The sequence below is a fragment of the Vigna unguiculata genome, chromosome 10, assembly GCF_004118075.2.
Source record: "Vigna unguiculata cultivar IT97K-499-35 chromosome 10, ASM411807v1, whole genome shotgun sequence".
Taxonomy (NCBI): Eukaryota; Viridiplantae; Streptophyta; class Magnoliopsida; order Fabales; family Fabaceae; genus Vigna; species Vigna unguiculata.
In genome coordinates this window covers 37,641,486-37,664,232 of record NC_040288.1, presented here as the reverse complement: position 1 = coordinate 37,664,232, position 22,747 = coordinate 37,641,486, and the positions used below count along the sequence as shown (strand labels likewise).

Sequence of the window (22,747 nt, the reverse complement as noted above, 5' to 3'; positions counted from 1 at the left end):
CATCAACATATCTACTATAGGGGAAGTATTATTAACTGAGACCTTGATTTAGGTATCATGATTTTATCTTTTGAAAGATCGGTAAATAACTGAGTGAGTACAACAAATATTTATATATTTCATTTTTAATATAATAAAAAAATTATAATGGTTTAACTTTAATTATTAATTACTAATTATGTTTGTTTTATTTGAATTCAGTTAATAATTAATTTAATTGCCGTGTTAGTATTTAATAGTAATTATTTGTGTTTATCAAAGAGATTATTAATGGTAGTATATTATTAATTTGAATAAAAATTTAACCTTGTAAAACAAAAAGTAAAGAGAGGTAAAAAATTTATTTTAAAGTTAACTACACATTAATATCAAATTTTCCTTATAACTACATGTTATAATTACTAAAAAAACAAACTCTCATAATTACTAAAGATTCTCGTATTCAATTATTACTTTTAAGTTTTTTAGTATAAATAAATTAAATAAAATTGTCTTATACTGGATAGAGATTTGTTCCCTTCTAAATTTAATAAATGTCTAGTTTAGAGTTACAACTACACTAAGTTATATCATCATAGTGTGCATCTTTCTAAACATATTTAAATTATTATTACTTAAACTAAACTATTATCATCATAGTGTGCATAATCATTCTAGTTTTCTCGTCTCATGTCTTTTTTTTTTTTTCATCTCAAGATCCTTACTCTTTAATACATTTATAATATTACATTTAATTGTTATAAATAGTATTAATGATTACATTAATGTCATAATAATGTGACTAGTGAATATATTTAAATATGATTAATTATGATATTATTATAATTAAATTTTAAACATTCAGAGAATAAACAAAAAACTTAAATAACTATTACAAATATATTAATAATTTTTTTTACAAACAAGTTATTAATAATTTATTATTAAAAGATTAAATATACTAATTATCTAATTAATCTCAATTGTGATATTACGTCGATAAATGAAATCAATATCCTCCGTTGAATATGTAAAATTTCATTAAAAAAGAAGTTATTTAACTTGCTCTTTGAGTAAGCATATTCTTACTCCGTAATACATTTATAATATTATATTTAGGTTAAAATATCTTTTTATCTCAATTTTCGTCAAGTTTGATTAAATAAGTCTTAATTTTGGTGTTGTGTTCAAATAGGTCTCAATTTTCATCAATTTTGTTCAATTGGGTCCTTTTTTGCTAACATCGTTTAAATCATTAACGACTGTGAACAATGATTGTCACGTATCACTTTATGGTTTTTCTGAATTTTTTTTAATTTTCTATTTTTTAAAAGAAATTTAAATTTTTGTAATTTAAAAAAAAAATTAATGTCCATGTGTCAACCCAATAACATGGCACGTGTCAGTCAATGTTATATATTCAATTTGGTCCCTATATTTGTTATTTTTGTTCAATTTAATCCTAATTTTTGTTAACATGAACCAATTTGGTATCTTTCCAAATAGAAACCAAATTTAATTTTTATATTAAAATTCACATTTTTTATTAAACATTTTTATATAATATAAACAGTGTTAGCAAAAAAGAACCAAATGAACAAAATTGACGAAAATTGGAATCTATTTGAACACAAAACCAAAAATTAGGACTTATTTGACAAATTGGGACAAAAAAGGCATTTTAACCTTATATTTGATTGTTATAAATAAATTAATGATAACATTAATGTGATAAGTGAATATATTTAAATATATGTAATTATGATATTATTATAATTAAATTTTAAACAATCTGAATTAACAAAAACTTAAATAAATATTAAATATACATTAATAAAAAGAAAGAAAAGATTTTTCAAAAAATATATTAATAATTCATTATTAAATATATCAAATACACTAATTATCTAATTATAGTCAATTTAAACTAAAATAGAAGCAAAAGATTAAAACGTATTAATAATTATGTGATAAAAAATTAAATACACTCACAAGTTAATTTTTTGATTAAAATGGATCCCTACTCAATCCCTACATATATTATGTGATGTATAGATTAAATTGTATCCCATTTCTCACAAACACACTGAAACATAAAAAAGAACAAAAAAAATGACAATGAAATTTGTTTCGAAGGTACCACTGATTTTCATTGTATTTTTCTTTTTGTTCCAAAGCTCACATAGTTCCAATCTTATCTCTGAATCTTGCAAAGAGGTCTTGAAGAAAGACCCAACTTTGAAGTACGATTTATGTGTTACAATCCTTGAAGAAGCTTCTTCTAAGATGCAACCACCACCCAACAACCTACGAGATCTTGCGGGTCTTTCGATTCAACTTTGTAAGTCCAACGCAACGAACGTGCTTTCCATCATTTCAAAGTTCTTGAAAGACAAAAGTTTTGATCAAAACGTGAAGCAGTGCTTACAAGATTGTTCTCGTTTTTACTCGGCTTCCCTTAAAAATATAGACATTGCTATGGTTGCTTTCAAGTCCAAGGATTTCTTCAAAGCTAGTATAAACTTGGGTGCTTCCACATATACCCCTCTTGCATGTGAACATACATGCACGAAACAGAAAGGTGAAACATCTCCTTTAACACGGGAAAACCAAGTCTTCTCCGATCTTAGTGTAATGTCTCTGTATTTCGTTGAGGCTTCTTCAACGTCGTAAGGCTTAAAGAATGTCATATATATACAATAATAATACACTTCTGTTATAACTGAAGAAGGTTATAAAAGTGAGTGTCATGTTTCTTTTTAGCTCTTCTTCTTTTTCTTTGGTATAACATACAATGTAGCACCTCCATTCATTATTCATGTAAAATTGTAGGTAATTTCTCCGTGAGTAATTATTTCCTACAAGATTATAAAATTTGCTAGTATTTCTTACAAAATTTGTTGCGAAAAGTGTTTTATACAAAATATTTTACAAAAAAATTGGTAGCAATTTATTGCAAAAAAATTTCACAACAAAATTTGTAAGTATTTCCTATGAAAAAATTTTCAAAACAAAATTGGTAGAAATATAAATTTTTTTAGTAGTGAATGATTTATTATTATTTTTATTTTATTTTATTTTATTTCAAAGATTATGGTAAGAGATATAAATGTTTATTAACTTGAAATATTTATTTTATTTAAAATATTTCAAAGAAATAAAACATCAATGAATAATTATTAAAAATATATTAAATAGATTTTATGAAAGATATATAAAATGATTATTAGAATATAAGTGGATTATATACGATGGTTATTCCTAAAACGGATTTATTAAAAAGATATAAGATGTATTATGTGGTTATATACAATAATTTAAAAAAGATTATCTTTTAAAAAGTTATCAATGGAGATATTTGGAATATAGTTATTATAGAAATTGTCATTACACAAAATATTTGGCACTTAAAAGAAAAATTTTGTAGAAAATAAAGTGAATATTGATGTGCAATATCAACATTTTTATATATTTCTTGAGAGATAAAAAGTTTGATGTGTAATATCAACATTTTTATATATTTCTTGAGGGATACAAATTTTGATGATACGAGTAAAATTCTCCTTAAGAATATAATTATCAAGAAAATACTTTTAAATGTGGTGACTCATCATTTAATAAACTTCTAATTTCCAGTAATCAAATAAAAATTTCTTTCAAATATTCAACATTAACTCTATGAGAGAAATAAATTAAGCCATTAATGATCATTAAGACTAATATAGGATTTAACAATAGCAAATTCAATTATTGTATCTGCAGTAAAAGACAAAATTTAGCTATATTAAAACCTGATGAAAGAAGAGATTTAATAATAGTAAATTTAGTTATGAAGACATTTAATGTTATTTCTGTAGTAAAGGAAAAATTGAATTGAATCAAAACTTGATAAAAGACAGAACGTCCAATAAAAGAAAAAGTTGGGTTTATCGATGAAAAAAAATAATTCTCCACCATCCTTCTTGACGAAAACCTTAAAGGGGTGTGCAGGGAGAAATAGCCCAACGGAATGGGTTGAATAGTGTTTCCATTGTCCAAATAACCGAGGGTGTGAATAACAAAATACAAGAATTTATGAGATGTATTAAGAAATTTATAGAAGTGTAAGATCGTCCTTAATTAGATCAATGCAACTTCTAAATAATTCGTGTTTAATTATTTTTATATTCCTTAACTGAAAATTAGATAATCCTTAATGTTAATGTTTATTATTTCTAAGAAACAAATTTCATGTTTGCTTTTGACTTAAATATGTAAGTAAATATTGTAAAGTGTGTGCAGACAGTGAGAGAAGTGTTAGCCAAATCTTCAATTCCGTTATGACACTAGTCACCAGATTAATTATTTATCAACATTAAATTACATATATATATATATATATATAATTATAATTATTTATCAACAAGAAATATATTCTCAAGATGGGAATTAAAATTTGCAAATTCCACTATTGTATCTGCAGTAATAGACAAAACTAGCTAAATTAAAATCTGATAAGAGAAGAGATTTAATAATAGTAAATTTAATTATGAAGAGATTTAATATTATCTTTGTAGTAGAAGAAAAAATTCAATTAAATTAAAACTACATAAAAGAACGTCATATTCAACAAAAATATATGCACATCGGTTAAGTCTTCCTAACGAGGAGGTGAGAAGTTTTTGGATTGGGGCCATTTTTTCTTTACCCCATAATTTCAACTTACACTTTAATATTTTTCTTTTTGTATTTTAGAATGTATAATTTAAAATATGATTTTTTGTATTTCATTATATATTCCAAAATATAAAATAAAAAATGCCTATAATCTAGAATCTAAATATATTTCGAGTTATACATTTTAAAATATAATATAAAAGAAATAATATATATTCTAAAATATAAAATTTACAATTGGAATGACACAATCTAATATGCAATAAATTATGGGATGTAGAAAGAAATTTATAAAAGTGTAAGAAATATCTGCCATATAATAATAGTAATTTCATTATTTGTTTGGTACAATGAATACATATTAAGATGAATAGGTTAAATTATATTAGTCAAACTGAAATGGTTGGAGTTGGACCACTTTGTTAAGTTAAAAAAACTTACAAACTTTTATAAAGGGTTTTTCTTCTTGCACCCCAATTTTTCTTTCTGCACCTTCAAGTCTGACTGTGAAGACCATTATGCCCTTAATAAAATATATAATTATAAACTAAATATGTTCGTAGCCGGCACCCCAAAGAATGAAAGTCTGGATCCTATAATTTAATAAAATAAACTTTGTGAGATACTACAACCATGATGAAATATTATAATCTAAGAAGATAAAGATTAGAGATGGGTATAGTATGAGATAGTGAAACCTGTTTTTGTACCGCCTCGTTGTCATTCCTAATAAAAATCAACATTGATCAGGAACCTTTTGATTTCTTCAACTACTCTCTACACGTTCTTCAGAGACCTCACGAGCAATTTGCAATGCCTTATGGGTCCTATCCCATGCCACAATGCCCTTACTGACATCCAGACAATCATGATTATCTAAATAAAATTACTCACTCGTAGACTGCTAAATGACTCTGTTCTTTTGGGTACCTATACATCATCTAGGATGTCATGGCGACGTCAGGTACATGTAAACCAGTGCAGCGACTCCCATTCATATTCACCACATGTTGTAAGATCTTTGAACAACAATAGGTACGAGACACTCATGTATGTTGTACTCTTGTCCGCAAAAATTGTGCATCCAATAAGATCCAACAAGTAAGCTCATGCGGAATACCCTTAACAACTCAATCAGTGGTGCCACAACACCAACAAATATGGAGGGACATTAGGACAAAATTGTTCCATTATAAGTAGATGAAGAAGCATGAACACATGATCTTAATAACTACTAAGTAAGGAGGTAAATATATACCTCGAGGATATTCAAGTCCTTCTTGGTGTTCCTATTACACTTCTCCAATAGCTTATGGCTTGTTAACAAGGGCTCGTCAATAAAAGGGTCGTCAACCAAGAACAACAACAAAAATACAAAAAATAAAATAAAATAGCTCAAACTAGATTTCGCAAACCGATACACTCGCATTTTGAAAGCATGTAACACCGATTTCTGAAAGCTATTAAGATCAGTTTCTAAAAACCGGTAACTATAAACCAAAAGGGTTACAATCAAATTATAAAAAAATTGAGGGTGCAAGAAAAAAATTTGGGGATACAAGAAGAAAAACCCAATTAAAATCAGATAAGATCCATTGAAAGCCCAACTCATCAGTATGTTATAAATAAATAAATAATACTTTTACTCGGTCCAACAAGAATGAGGTTCAAAAAAAACTTTTTTCTTCCCCTCAATTTTTCAAACACAAAATCTTTCAACTCATGGTTTTTTCTCCCTTTCTTATAGAATTTTCAATTTTTTATTACCATTTATTGCCTTACCACCTCAGTGGCCCCATTCCACAGTCAGACACCACCATTTGTAGTTAATATTTAATATTTGTGTTTAATTTGCATACTATTGTAATATTTATAATTATTATATTATATGACTTTACATATATATATATATATATGTATAATTGGTTTTAGTTTTAATATTAGAAAATAAATTAAAGAAAAAATAATTAAAAATTTACAATTATTTTTTCAAATTAAATGAACTGCTCTATGTAAGCTATCAACCATTATGAATTAGTTTCCTTCTGTTAAAGTGGATAGATTAGTGGATGAGATTACATTAAACTATGTAAACAATCTCTGTATCAATCCTGAAATGCAAAAGAAAAGCCGATATTTCCAAAATTTACTTTCAATTAGTTTTCAATCTCAAAAAACTAAAAATAATATTACTTTATTACTTCTGTATAATATGAGGATCTAATAAACTTTAAAATAAATCCGTAAAACATAGATCTTTATTTTATATATATATATATATATATATATATATATATATAAAAGGATGTGGGGAAAGGATTTGATAGGTTAAACTCATTTACTATCGGATCATAAGTACTTATTTAATAACAATAATAACAACAAATTTCCTCCGCATGCGAGAACAACAAAAGTCAGAGCAACAGAGGCAAACTCAGCAAGAAATGGTCAAAACCAAGAAGAAACAATGAATGATAAAACATGATGAAGGTTGTTGGACATTGTTGCTGATTAACAGATGTATTTAAGGATAAGATGCTTTAGAATGAATTCTGTGATCACAATCTACGCTTTACCTTCATCATTTTCTTTGTCATGATTTTCTTTTTTTTTCACACTCATATAGTTTAATTCTAAATTTTGAAGAAATTAAAATAATATATTTTCTTTTAATTCATGTATTAATTGCGATAAATATTTAAATGAATGATTTTTGAAAGGAAAATTTAAGAATAAAAATAATTATTTAAAATAAAGTTTAAAAATAAAAATAATTTATCAATGTAATAAAAAGATGAGAGATGTAATTATTTAAAAGAAAAATTTATGATAATTAAGTCATAATTAAAAAAATTATGATGAAAAACTATGGTATATAATTTTTCGTTTAATGTTTGTAACATAATGAATATATAAAAAACGGATGAGATGAAAAAACAAAATTATTTTCAACAATAGAGAAATATGATGAGAAATAAGAAAAGAAAACATGTGTTGTGTCTAACTCCTTATTTTCTTTTATAAACAAAAGAAACATAATTACTTTTAATTTTTAATAATAAAAAAATATATATAAGAAATAAGAATAAAAAGTATGAGTTTGTGTTTAACTTCCTATTTTTCTTCATAAATAAAAAAAGCATGAGTTTCATAAACAAAGAAATATGAGTTTGTGTCTAATTCTTTATTTTTTATCATAAACAAAAGACAAGAAAATATGTGAGAGTTAAAATATGTGAGAAAAAAAAAAACTCAATAAAACTGTTTATTTTTTATTGCATTTAATTTTATATTTTATTATTTATTAACATTAAATTTTATATTTTATAAAAGAAAAAATATCTATCTAATCTAATTTTCACTAATATAATATATACTAGTAATTTTAAAATTTTTAAAAAATTTAGGAGGGTCATGACCCTACACCAATTTATTTATTTTGCAAGACTTACTGTAACCCATCAAAAGAAAGTAAGCTGAGAAGGGTTATGTTTCCATGATCATACGTTTATATTGAACAAGAGACAATTTTGTTAAGATTTTTTTTTATATTTTATTTCAATTTTGAATGAAAGACAATAATAGATTGTGAGTGTATGAGATGAGACATGGAAGGTTATAAATGTGTAGAAGTATATGGTATGCAATTAAGTTAAAGTGGGAGGGAAAAAGAAGAAAAGAAAGATAGGTAGAGGTAGAGATAAAGGAAGTGAGATGTAATCGATTACACAATACAAAGCATACCATAATTTTTTTAATCGATTACGTTCCTAATCACTTACACCCTTTTTTAATCTATTACAATAAAAATCGTCTAATCCACTAACATGAGAAAATCTTTTAGGGGAACATGATTTTTTTAAATGAAATTGTGTGTGCGACACGATTTGCCTAATTTTGATGTTTTTTTTTTTATAAATTTGTTCAATTTCAAAATTCTTTTAAAATTTGCTCATTCATGTAAGTATGCATACAGATTTGCCTATATTACAGAGAGAAAGGGGCAAGATATTAGAATGATTAGAAGATGATGTTGGTATTGTTTTTTTTAAGAGATTGGGAGGTAAATTTAGAATGGATTAGAAAATGATAGTTTGTGAAAGTTTATTGATGTGACATATAACAAAAAACTTAATAAAAAAAGTTAAATTATCAAAATATCCTTGTTATTACACGTAATATAAAGTTATATATAAATAATTTAAAATTATTTTTATAAATTTGATTGGATGATTGAAAATATAAAAAAATTATTTATAAGAAAATAAATAATACAATATATTTTGTATGAAAATAAATTTAACATATAAGGTGAAAAATAATTTATTTATATGAAAACTTTTTTTTCTTTTTATAGTAATTTTAGAAGTAATAATTATAACCATAATAAATTATTATTACCGCTAACATAGATTTAAAAAAGGTGAATTGAATCTACATGTTGGTTTTAATTACTAAATCACATACAACAAAAATTAAATAATGAAGAAATAATTTGATAAATTCAACAATGTCATCTTCTAATTTCACTATGAACAATGAAATTAAATTTTCACTAAATTTTCCTAATCATTTTCTCACATCACCTCATATCACATCCAAAACAAGATGTTATTGACTTCCTAATCATATAGCTTCCCATTCTATGAACAATACATTCACCAACAATGTTTGAGTCCTGATTTTATTAGTCTCCATGGTCGTCAAAGATGACATCATGTAAGGTAGAAGTATAGGGATTAGTACACAATACATTGTAAGCATGATTGAATAAAAAAATTTATGTTCCTGAAAATATGATTCTATTTGTTTTTTATTTCTAGCAATATTTTTTGTTATTTTTAGATCCCTATTCTTAGTGTTACTTTTTATTTATTACCATTAATTATAGTTAGTTTAGCCACAAAAACCTACAAAAAATAATAATCAAAAGAATAAGGTAATAAAGAATAAAATTAAGATAGGTTAGTTTTAGGTGCTCAACTTCTTTCAGTATAGTATTTATGGTTTTATATAATATAACAATTAATAATAACAATGCACTTCTTCCACAACCGCTTTTTTGTTTTCGATGAAGCCAAAATGAAATCAGATACCACCTCAGTTGCCCCATTCCATCCTCAGACACCATTTATAATTAATATTTAATATTTGTGTTTAATATGCATATTGTTGTAATATTTATAATTATTATTTAAATGACTTTATATATATATAATTGGTTTTATTTTTAATATTAGAAAATAAATTAAAGAAAAATATAATTAAAAATTTACAATTCTTTTTTCAAATAAAATAAACGGTTTATTTAAGCTAACGATTGTCTGGATTAGTTTCGTTTCCTTCTTTTAATATTCATGTCATGTATCAGCGGATGAGATTAGATTAAAGCATGTAAACCATATTGAACTATCTTGAATCAGACCGAATAAAAGATAACATGGCTAAAATTTTTTTTATTTAAGATTGAGTTCAATTCTTACTTTGTAAATAGTTAACCTTGGAATGAGGAATTCTAAGTCTCCAAAACCTTGTAAAATAAAAACAAAATAATCCAATTTCTTAATTATGCAATATCTTAACATACATTATTTTCACCATTATTTAGGCAGTGGGTGATATCACAATAAATAGCCTAAGGTCGAAGAACATGGTGTGTTCCAAAACCCAACCAATACAAGTCAAATACATTTTTCTAAAAATAGAAAAAAAAAAAAAAAACTCCTCTGCATCAATCACTCTTTCCCCTTTTCCTTTGTTCCAAATTCTGGGGTCAACTTTGTTCCTCCCTACCACTCCACAACAACATGTAACAATGACAAGCTGAACCTAATTTACAAGCCAAGAGAGAAAGGAAAGCCCGTGGAGTCCAACCAGCTAGAGCCTCCAATGAAGCTTCCAGGGGTAAAAGCCCGGGCTTCGGCAGCATCAGTGATAACTTTGAACCCTTTCCAAGACACCCTATTAGAGGTTCCAGCACCAGGCCCGGTGTTCTGATATTCCCTGTAGACCAAAGTGCTCAATGCAAAGTTACCACTCCACTCATGCCACCCAACAGGGTCAATCACATCACTGATACTACTCTGCATGAACACAGTTCTTGAGTACTCCTTCCAGGGTCTCCCAAGATAGGTCTTGAAACTCTTCTTCACAGACTCCAAATCCGAAGTTGCACCGATCCTACACTTCTGGATCACAATGCCAGTGTTCTGGTTAGGGTCTACCCTTCCCTGGGCCGTCACCATGTTCTTCTGGCCCGAATCAGGACGCCTGGCGTGGATGTCACAGTCTTGGAACACCACTGCAGAGTTACCGAAGATGAAATCCACCGTCCCTGCAACCAGACACTTCACAAAGAATTGACGGTTGTTGTGGACGTAAAGAGTGTCTTGGTATGCTAAGATGTCACAGTTGTAAAATGCTGAGAGGTCCCCTCCTACTCTTAGAGCCACTGCTTGGTGCTTTGAGGGCCCTGCTGTGTTTTGGAATGTTATGTCCCTGGCGAGAAAATTTTCACCCACCACAGCTGCAACACCGAAACCAAACAAAAGTGACTTCAAAATTGATTACACAAGATGAACCAAACACGGGACAAGAGTGAAAAGCCATGCATCGATCTAACCATTTTTTACTTTCTAGACCCTAGGGTTGCGTGTGAGGTGTGTATTCATCTTTCTTTAAATATTTTCAAACCTCAATTTGAATTTCCTTGATTGGTGTCTACTTCTGATCTATCACCAACTTATTTTAACGGTGAATTTGAAGAATTTGGATTCTCTCTTAAGTTGTTATTCATAATATATCGAATATCACTAATTTTGATATTTTAAAATATATTAAAAAAATATTTAAAATATTAATATAATATATTTTTAATGTTTAGGAGAGGATAACATAAAAAAATATTAGAGAATCTGGACTCGAATTTGAAATGTGAAACAAGAGGTATGCTCATTTTGTTTCTTCAAACAAGAGGCACCATAAATAGACTATATGATTGAATAGTTTCAGAAGCAATGTTGTGATCCAAGTGTTATTAAACGGAAAGCATATTGTAAGTACAAAACTGAGACTTGAAATTGTATGCTTCTCTTGAGGCACGTGGGAACAAATTACAGCTCAGAGGTACAACAACTATATATATACCTTAACCGAAGGTTAAGGCATATATATATATATATATATATATATATATATATATATATATATATAAAATAGACTTAGGGGAATATTATTAAATTAGGCTAAGATGAGGTATAATACAAAATAAGATGTGACATATGCAAGTTGGATTTTACTAGCAATTAAACCAAAGATCTTAGTTTGATATTTTCATCTATAGAATTAAAATTAAAAGATATATGATATCTTTATGATATCCTTGTCATAATTTCTCAAACGTTTTATAGCATCACACAAGATAATGAATGACGGGTTAGCTGAACATATTAAGGAAAAGCAAAGGTGTGATTAGATTGTGCAAGTAAGAGGTTATATATATTATATTAGTGAAAAGTATTATTTTTTAATTAGACCTAAAGTTTTGATTCTACATAAGTATAACAAAAAAAAAAATTCATAACATATTATTAAAATTAATTTCTAAACCAATTAGAGAACAGCATCATGCATGAATGTTGGTGGCATCAAATTCAGGCTAGAAAGTGGAAAAGAGAAATGCCGAGAAAGACGGGACAACTAGAATGGCATATATAAAGCCAAACTTAAATAAAATTGCTGATATAAAAAGCTAAATAAATTTTGTCTAGCTGTATCCCAATCCTTTCCCCTAGAAGTTAGGCATAATTTGGCTCTTAGCTGGTGTAGTTTTTTCATAATGGCTTATAAAAAGTAAAATGAAAATTCAAAAGAACTTTTTATATAAATTAAAATGATCTCTTATATATGTTGAAAGCTTTAAAAAATTAACTCGTATATAAATTAATTTTAATTTATAGAAAAGTTTACTTTATCATATTTTTTTTCTCAACACATTTTATAGAGAAATGCTCCAAACAGGTATAACAGTAACTTTTGAAAAACATGTTTAACTTTTATAGAAAAAAAAAAGTGTAAACCTTTTTTTTATATCAAATCGTAGAAAGAATATAGTGTCTCTTTCGGTCTGGGAATCCATAGTGCCCGTGGAAAAGTGACACAACACATAGATTGGTTAATTGAATATCGTCAGAAGAAAAATATTGGTTTTGAATTATGTAATTTATTTGAGAATATAATAAAAGTCATCTATAAACACAACATTTACGTAATTTTCTAATGCATGTAATGCTTTCTTTTCAATCATATTTTACAGTGTACGACAGCACACAGAGACCTTTGAAAATTTACCAGCCGAAGAAGAAAGCCATCTTCAAGATGTATTTAAAATGATTTCGAAACAGACACGAGAATTAAATTAAAATATAAAATGGCAGAAAACAACAACAAAAAAAATAGTTTTTGTGCTGAGAATGGAGACCAATCCATGTGGGTGCTGACTATATTTATTGAAAATGATTGTTGAACTTGAAGAAATAGGTTTCTAAATCATTGTTATGGTGAAAAGTTAAGATCAACACTGCGATCCGACCTGGAATTGTTGTTCCTGCTGTCTCCTTTTGGGACCTTAATATCCCAAAATCATAGGAGTTAACATTGTTTATTTATGTTGTCGTTGGTCTAACCATATTCTACACCAATCATGTTACTCACCACGAGTTATTATTCATTACACTAACAAACAACTCACTCTCACTGAATCAACCAGAAAAAGAGATTAACAAACACTTTAATCTCTCACTTAATTTTCTGACACATACACAGTACTAAAATGTAGAAAACTTTTGTATTAATTGTAACTAGTCAGAAACTTCCGCGTTCTGTCATTGTTCATAAGAAACAAAAATGTCACAACCCTTCAAAATCAATGAAAAAGCATCTTCTGAGGACAACACGTGCACAGCATTTTTTAGAAGGAAATTACATTACTAACATAACATAACACGTATTAAACAAACACGACAAGGATAAAATGAAAGAGATTTTACGATCTTATCGAATATCAAACATCTTTTGTGACCACACCTTTTTACAAATGGTAGGGTCCTTAATTAAAAACCAACGTTACCGTTATATTCATCTTTTTGTATATACTTACATTCTCAAGAAAGAAGTGAGAAAATAGAATTTTAGGTTTATTGGTAGAAATTTATTTGTAAGTGGTGTTAAATGTTATGGACTTGTGATTGTGTTTGTTTAATATGGTTAGAAAAAATAAAAATGCTAATGAAGGAAGGATCGATAAACTCACCGACGGTGGCGGAGTGGAAGGTGGTGCTACCATCGACGACGTTTCTGCTGGCGGTGATGATGGTGGTGGTTCTTCCATCACCCAAGAACATGATGTTGGTCTTCTTCTTTGGAACTTCCACATTTTCTTTGTAAACCCCAGCCTTTATCCTTATAACAAATCTCTTACTACTCTTCAACGGAGCAGCGTCCACGGCCTCCGACACCGTCTTAAAGTCTCCACTGCCGTCAGCGGCCACCACCACATCAGCCTTCACTGCCGTTGCCTGAAGCAGCCTCCTGTCGGCGGCAGAAATCCACTCCGGCCAGACAACACCACCATCAGCACCGGCATTGCTCTCCTCCGCCAAGAGCTTTCTATTTTGGCCAACCTTGTTGTCTCGGAGCTTCATGTTCTGTTCGAAGTTGGCAATGTCGGTGTCGGTCATGTTCTTGGTCATGGCCAGCGCGTTGCTGCACATGTGTTCCACGTGCACCTGGCCTTTCTCCAGAGCCTTGCGGATGCGCTTATCGGCGTCCTCGTGCGAGAAGCCGTCGAGGCACGTGACCTGGTTGGTTATGGCGGCGCTGATTAAGGTTTTGAGATCGTCGGCGTGCTGGTACAGTGTTTTCTTGTTGGGGTAGAGCTCGAGATCGCGCTGAGCCTCTCTCAGCTCGTCGAGGGTCTCGTCGATGGTTTCGAGACAGTCGTGGAGCGCGGTTTTCTCGCGCTCGGTGAGGCCGTGCTTGGTGGTGAGCTTCTTCACGGTGAAGTAGTTGTGCTCCACCGCGCGCGTGGTGATGTTGAGGGAGAGTTGAATGACGTCACGGTGAGAGGTTATTTTGTGAGTGACGTTGGGTTCTGAAGCCACAGCAGAGAAGCAGAGTTCTGAGTAGAATGTAGAACTACACGCGCTCTTGAGAATCGCGTGGGACTGGTGGGAGAGGGACAGAGGGGTGCTGCTGCTGCTGCTGTCGGATTTTTGCTTTTTGTTTTTCACTCCGGCGACTATGGCCGCTACGGAGGCTGCCACCAGGAGGGTGGCGAAAAGAGTTAGGAAAAGCTTCTTCTTGTAGAAGGATTTTTTGGAGAGAGAACTGTGGTGGCCGGAATCTGAGATTCCGGCGTAGGGAAGTTTTGGGTTAGTCATGGCGGCTTAGTCTGATAGCAAGAAAGAGAGAGATGGTGAAGGTGCCGAAAGACAGGGGAAGGACAATTACTTATAATGTTGGATTAGAGTGACTATTATATTTTTTTAATTCAAATTTGATTAGTAATTAACATTTACCATATAAAAAAAAAAAATTGGTGGGGGTGGAAAATGATGTAATAAAAAATGAAAAGAAAAACAGTAAAAAAGTTGAGAAGAAGGTAAGAGTATGCTGGCTGCGGTTCGATAAAAAATTATGAAAGTATTATTAGAGTTTAGTAGCTATATATTTACATTGTAAAATTTTATATGGTTATATCTGATCACAATTAATTTTATTTTTTTATAAATGTTTATGGGTCGGTTTATTTAAAAACTGCTTGTTAAGCATTTTTTGTTATATTTTGAGAATATGATTAAGGATATTGTTTGATGTTAAGCTGGATTAGGAGCGGGGTTTGTGAGAATTGTTTCGTTGTCACGTGTTGGAAGAATATGAAGAAATTGTTTAATGACACGTAGTTGCTATTATTTATGTTTATGAAAAATCAGAGAAGTGAGAGATTCGTGATTAATAGTAAAAAGAAAAAAAAAAAAAAGAGACAAAAGTGGTGGAAAAGAAGACGTGAAAAAAAAAATTTAATGACATTTGCATATGATTATTATAGCTATTTGAGAGGTTATTATTCCTATCTTGTGTAATTATTTATGTAATTAATTTATTCTGTTTATCTGTAAAGCTTTAAAGCAACACAAGTTGCAATACTTAATCTGCCTCTTTTCACTTTTCCTGTCTTGTTAATCCAACCAATAATTGTCATTAACAATATATTGCTTCTTTTTCATTTTTTTTTCTTTATTTTTTGGTAAGCCTTCTTATTTTTCGACCGTGCGTATAAAAAATTACTCTATCAGCACGTTTACGAATAAATTTGCCTTTTCATCGTGAATAATCCAAACAATTTAAATACTATGTACTTTCAATTTTTATAATACAATTTGTAGCCTATCGATACATTGTTTATGTTATATTTAATTCATAATGTCCCACTACTATTTAAGGTAACCATATCCAAAATTCATTAAGCCAAAATTTAGTGAAGTAGGTTATATAAACTCAATTTTTGTGAGGTATATATAGTTGGCAAAGATAGTTCCATAAGACCATGAGAATAATCCTGCATTACAGAATCCAGATTTCAATATTTTACATATTTCATTTTAGTTATATTAGTGATTAAGGTGTAACTTTTTTCTCCCAAATATACCCATTCAAAAAAAAATCCGCTCTCCTTTATTTTTCAAACTAAACTCATTTACCGATAAAAAACAAATGAACGTATGAACTTAGTATCTCATCAAATAAAAAAAAAAAATAGATAGTAAAATTTAAAATTATTTTTCGGTCTTGAATTTCAAGGATACGAAAACCAAGAACAAACTACCCTTCTGACTCTTATAACGGTGGCTATGTGTTTTTCTTCTTTGGAGTTTAGTAGTTCTGATTTCAAGAAAAGGTTCCCCTATCTTTTCTTCTCTTATCCTTTATATAGATCTCATACTTATCTGATTTGTAGGAAGACGTGTTAGTGTGACAAAATATCAGCAACCGATTCTTATCTTTCTGTCCTAATATTTTAGAGAATATCCAAGGAATTCTTTGAACTGCTTTCTTTGGACCACGCTGATCTCGTTAATGGGCTGGGTCTATCACATATGGATTGGGTTTTGGGCCAACTAATCATCCAACTTAACTAAGTATTCCGAGTAGGTCGAAAATTACTTGAAAATGGAACCAGTTCGGATTCCAACCTCGATCTCTGGATAGTACACCTATCCTAACTCTCTGTCGAGAAACTCGGCCTACATCCTGCTCGAATTCCTTGCTTGTCACCTCGGTCCATGACAAATATTTAATGAAACTTGTCGTTTTATTATTGGGTCGGAATTGAAATGAGCATGTTGAAGTCGGTCATTCCCTGAATGGTACAAATTATACAAATTACATTAGTGATATTTTAATCGTTTATATAATTTTATCATTACTTGTTGCTACCGATTTTTTCCGACCTTTTTTTCTCGCAAGAATCTAAAAGCTTATGTCAAGCTCATGTCGCATGGACCATTTACTGTGTTTTTATGTTTGTCTTTTACGTTAATTTTGTGGGAATCGGACTAAGGACGTGTTTGTTTGTTCCCAAAGCTTTAGGTCTAAATATGGAACAAGGATATTTGGAAAAGCACTTTTCACCAGAAAGCAATAGGCTAATCTTACAATCAAACTAAATTACTTTCAATCCAAACTCAACCATTCAACGTCATCATCACCTTTGATTTTCAAACCCTAAGTTGTGGTTGCACCACAATATTAATGAGCTTGTATATTTATATAATTACTAATATCTATTTTAGGATAATTTTATTAACAATGTTTTAGTGAAACAATATTCATAATTCATCATTAACATATATAAATTTGTTGCAAGTTTAACAGACTTGCGTATTTAGAAGTTTCTAAAAGTTGCATTAGGGTGAGTATATTAATTATCAGAAAAGGAAAGTTAAAAGAAAAAAAAAAGCTTATCTTTTTTTTTTAGAAAATAAATTATTAAAAAATACTCTAAAAATGTATTAATACATAAAGTACAAAGGTCTTTAGAAATGGATTCGTGATAAATCAAAAAACATTTTTCTATTTTGAATTATTAACCATCATATATGATAGGTTTGACGTATATGATAATATCGTATTCAGTATAATGTTTAAAGTATATAATGAAGAAAATACATAATCAAATAAATATTAACTTTATTTATTTATTATGTCGTTATCATTTTAAAACCCTATTAGAAAACAAATTATTCTTTCCACTTACGATGAAAGTGTTCATGAAAGAGATCAGTATGATGACTGACAATCCAACTAATCATTTATACATACACTTCAGTTCATATACTTTCAAATATAAATATAAATATAAATATATATATATATATATATATATTTATATAAATAATGAAATTTTTGTACTTCCTCACCAACCAAGAGTCGATTTCAGAATTCCTTTTTCAGTAGGAAACTGGTGCAGGTGGAAACTGTTTTGAACACTTAAACTCAATGTTTGAGTTGCGCTCTACGATCCTAAACCCTAATCTCGAGATGATTAATTAATATATTGTTACTGTCCTTATTAAAAAAAAACTAAACTAAAGTATTTTCTTCAATTTTAAAATATATATATATATATATATTAATTAATTAGAGGAGCAGTATTTGTTAATTTAATTTAGGACTATCATTATAACAACCTACCAGCCACGTTGATGTGCAGTAGGAAACTGAGTTGTTGAATTAACCAAATGCTTCTTTAATGAACGATCACGTGCTAAAGATAGGAATAAGAGTAAGAAAATCTTCCTTAACATAATTATCTAACATTATTTATATAATAAGATAAATTTATTAGTAACAGATATCTGCACTATTTGATACTGTTTCTGTAAATAGAGTGAACTTAGTTATTTAAACAGTGTAATTGAATATATGGACAAATAATAATTTAGGCTTAATTAATCTCCGATGTTATTGTTAATCCAATTGTAGAACATAATCAACCACCCTTCAAGTGGTGGTGGTGGTAGGTACCATTAGTGGCATTTTGTTTTTTTTTTCTTAGAGTATATTAAAATATTTTTCTGTTAGCTGAATGCAACCAATTATCCTAAAATATAAAAAAAGTTTAGATAGCAAAGTCTCAAGAATATTAATTAAAAACTGTTATAGACTTAATAATTGTTTTATTTTCCATCATGAATAACCCCCATTGATGAGTTGCATGCAAAAGGTTTGGAATTTAAACAAAACTTCGTGTTATTTACTACCTAGCATGTCTTAAGCAACTTGTTGATTGAACAAGTGTGAGAGAGATATTTGAAAACCAAAATGTTATATGTATAGATTTTCTTCTGTTTATTTTTCATATATGTACATTATTTATTACCATTGCTTGTTATAATACGTCGAAGGGAAATAAATACAAAAGCACAATGTGATTTACATTATTTTAAACATACATAATATTATATTAGTAGGTAAGTATATTGTAATGTTATTAAGTTAATATATATAAAAAAAAGTAGATATAAATAATTATATAAAAAGTTTATAAAAGTATAACGATAAATTTTTAAAAATTTAATAAATAATATATTTTAAAGGGTGATATAGATATTTTAAAATGTGGTATATTGTTATAGATAAATATATATTAATTTCTTTTGAAAAAGTATGTACAATTTAATTGTCTGATTTTTATTTTTTTAAATAAATATTTTGACATTTATACATAGGTGGAGTAGAACTATATAGTGCATAAATTTAATTGAATGAACTTCATTATTTAGTTAATAATTAATTAATTGATAACCTATTAAATAAATATTTTAATCGATTAGGTAATTGGTCCCTTTTAATTAATTCAATTTTCCTTAACTCTTAGGTAATGCAACATTTATTTTTTTTGTTTATTTTGTGTAAGTACTGATTTTTCTTTCAAGCCTAAAACACTGAAAGAAACAGAATTTTTTTCTTCAACATTAATTATCATTGACTTCATCTATGAATCATGTTTTTGTGTGACTTAAAGACACTTTTTTAGAAATTATCTTATCTCATGTTCTAAACTTTTTGAAATGAACAAACACACAAAACTCACCGTAGACAAGTTGCGATTGTTTAACGCGAATGAGACTTTTGTCTTTGACGCAACATTTTGAATAATATTCAGTTTTTCTGGGTCGTGTTAACCATGCGCATTCATTTTTTTTTTTCTACTACACCCACCACGTGTTTGAAAGTTCTTTTTTTAAGTGATTATATATATTGAAGCAATTTTTTTTCTAACACTTTACAGTGATCACTGTGATTTTACAGATAACAACATAGAGAATAGTGTTGTAAAAAATCAATGTGGGATCAGTGATGAATTGAAGCAGAAGACAAAATTCAAATGCAGAAACATGTGTGAGCTTTGATTTTTCATAATTATTAGAAACCAACAACAACGTTGTATATGTCATGGGCCATAGTATTTGACCTCATCTCAATCTATTTATTTGCATACATTGCATCTAAGTGCATAGATCTTGCATAAATAAATAAAATACACACACAACACATTGGTGACAGATCTTGCAACTTGTGTTTGATGTTTATTACTATTTTTTTCTCATAATATGTGAATGTAAGAAGTTTGGTTGTTTGCATACCCAATGAAAATAAAACATATAAACATTATGTGAATAAGTACACTAACCGTTAAAACGTAAATCTAACTGATACATATATTAACTCATCACGTAAACAGTACAGAGTATTAAAAATGGTTTAACTAATCGGATCATACCCACTTTTATTTATATATGTCAGTTTGGTATCCGCTTTTAAAAAGATGTCAATTGACTTCCAACTTTTGAATTAGGTCATTTTTAGTAATGATTTACAAAATTAAGTATTGATATTTATATTAAAATTTAATAGTAAAAGTCATGAATTAAGTTAACGGTTTTAATAATTTTTGTCTGAAAATGATCTGATTAAGACATTTTTTCAAAAATTAATACTAGATCGACACATTTTTAAAAATAAATATCAAAGTGACATGTCCAAACCAAAATAGGTAACATTTAACTAATTAAACCTTAAAAAAATTGAAAGTATACGTTACATACCTTAAAAAAGAATAAAGAATAGAGTTTAAAAAGTAGGAAGAACACATTATGAAGGTAACGGATCTATTTGGTTCAGATAAAAAATACAAAATATACAAAAAGAATGATTCCGGAACAGACTCTGTACAGATTACAGAGTTTATGCAGACACAACACGTGGAGGATTTGATATTTGCATATAATTAAATTAGTCCAATGCATTCTTTATTCACTACAGAAGATAATGCAGCCATAAAAAAATATACAAATTAATATATGTATATATATATATATATATATATATATATATATATATATATATATATATATATATTGTCAATGAGCCAACTAAGAAGGGATTTAATAATAGTACCAAAGTTCTATATTGGTTACCAATAATTAAGAAACAAATAAGGAATGAGACACTTATTGCGTTTACCATTGGCATGCTAACAATTACGCTAATTTCGGCATTCTCTGTCTCTTTTACTTTAGGATATATATATAAATACAAACACTTATATATGGCCATTGAATTCTGACTATTTATTTAGAATCAATTGGTTTGGTTTAACTGGGTGGAGAAAACTTGAAAATTGAACAGATTAAACCGTGATTTGCGGTTTTGACTTGATGTCTCTGCTTTTGTCCCAAAATTAGAAGAAAATGCAATTTGCAAGATATTATTATGTTGTGAAAGTAAAATAATAAGAGTTTGTGGAACTTTTGTTTGTGATTGGAGACCGGCTACAAAGTGTGACTTTAATTTGGTGTTGCTTTGAGAAAGGGTATTGCATTACGTTGGACTAAACTGAGTGGAGCATTGTTAATTACTTTCACTTTCTCATTGCTTTCTTCCCATACCATGCCCTTCTTCATCACTTTATTTCTGGTTTTTGATTGCTCCATTAGTGAGGTAATTAATCACGAGCTTCTGCTATGGGTAACATGAGTAATGCTTTATAGCTATCGTTCAGTCTAAAATAACTTATTTTCTTTTTTATTTAACCATTTCTAGACCACCCAATTTTGAGGGAGTTTAAACAACTTTTACTTCTAGATCCAGTTATTGCATAAGAGGGAATTGAGTTTAGCCTTCCGGATTTTGAATTCGGTTGAAACAACAAAATCATTTTTGTTGTTGACCGTATTCATAAAAAAAAAGTAGTTAGTTTATGAGAGTGTGACTCTGTATTTAATTAAGTTTATTTATATCTTGCAATTTCTAAAAATTTCGAAGCAGAAGTAAACAATAAAAGAAAAGGTATACTAAAAAAGTGTTGTTATCACTAGAAAATATAGTCATTGAATGTGGATTATTCAATCCCCTGACCTAATGCAGTTGTAAATGACAATCTTTCATTTTCCTAGGATATGTCAACATAATTGGAACTTTTAACTTTTAAGTCATCTTCTTGCAAGTAATGATTTTTATATGACTTTAATTTCAAAGCTCAATTTTGGCTTGTAACTAATTTTGCTGCCAGTATGAGTACAAAGCGAGTATTAGAGAACACATTTTAGAGTTAGACATAAATAAAAAATTATATAAGCAAGAAGAAATCAATGTAGATTTAGATTGACTAGTCACTTAAAGTTAAAAAATCTGAATACCCAATTAAGAAATCGTCCTCAGCAATGGACTTTTCAAATGCAGATCCATGTAAATAATGTGGCACATCGCTTATTTTAGTAAATATTTATTAAAAAAGTACAAGGAAAGAAGAAAACAAAAAGAATAAGGAAAAGAAAAACCTTCTTTTGCAAGAAAGAATCCAATGAAGGTATTTGATACATTTTCAATAACTCAGAATGCCCACACTCTTCCCACAAATATCATTATCCATGCATTCTATTTTGCTACTCACAACAAGCTAGGTAAGCGGTTAGTCTGGTTGTAACTTCCATTTTGTTACTAATTAAAGCAGAGGATAATATTTTTCCAAAACCATTCTTAGAAAAAG

At 28.7% G+C, this 22,747-nt stretch overlaps 1 protein-coding gene across 1 annotated transcript; it reads right to left on the bottom strand.

The window, feature by feature from the left end:
* Positions 1–10,174: 10,174 nt before the first annotated feature.
* On the bottom strand, positions 10,175–15,130 carry LOC114166671 (pectinesterase-like). The gene is made up of 2 exons (XM_028051432.1): positions 13,946–15,130; positions 10,175–11,161 (listed from the first exon to the last, which is right to left on the bottom strand). Exons 1-2 carry the CDS (start codon positions 15,072–15,074, stop codon positions 10,470–10,472), a joined length of 1,821 nt encoding a protein of 606 aa, XP_027907233.1. The 5' UTR covers positions 15,075–15,130; the 3' UTR covers positions 10,175–10,469.
* Between the last annotated feature and the right edge of the window lie 7,617 nt (positions 15,131–22,747).

Excerpts from the sequence above, each read along its gene's own strand:
- LOC114166671 (XM_028051432.1), bottom strand. The coding sequence starts at position 15,074 with ATGACTAACCCAAAACTTCCCTACGCCGGAATCTCAGATTCCGGCCAC. Across the intron at positions 11,162-13,945 it reads CTTCCACTCCGCCACCGTCG|CTGTGGTGGGTGAAAATTTT; the intron begins GTGAGTTTATCG and ends TCGGTGTTGCAG.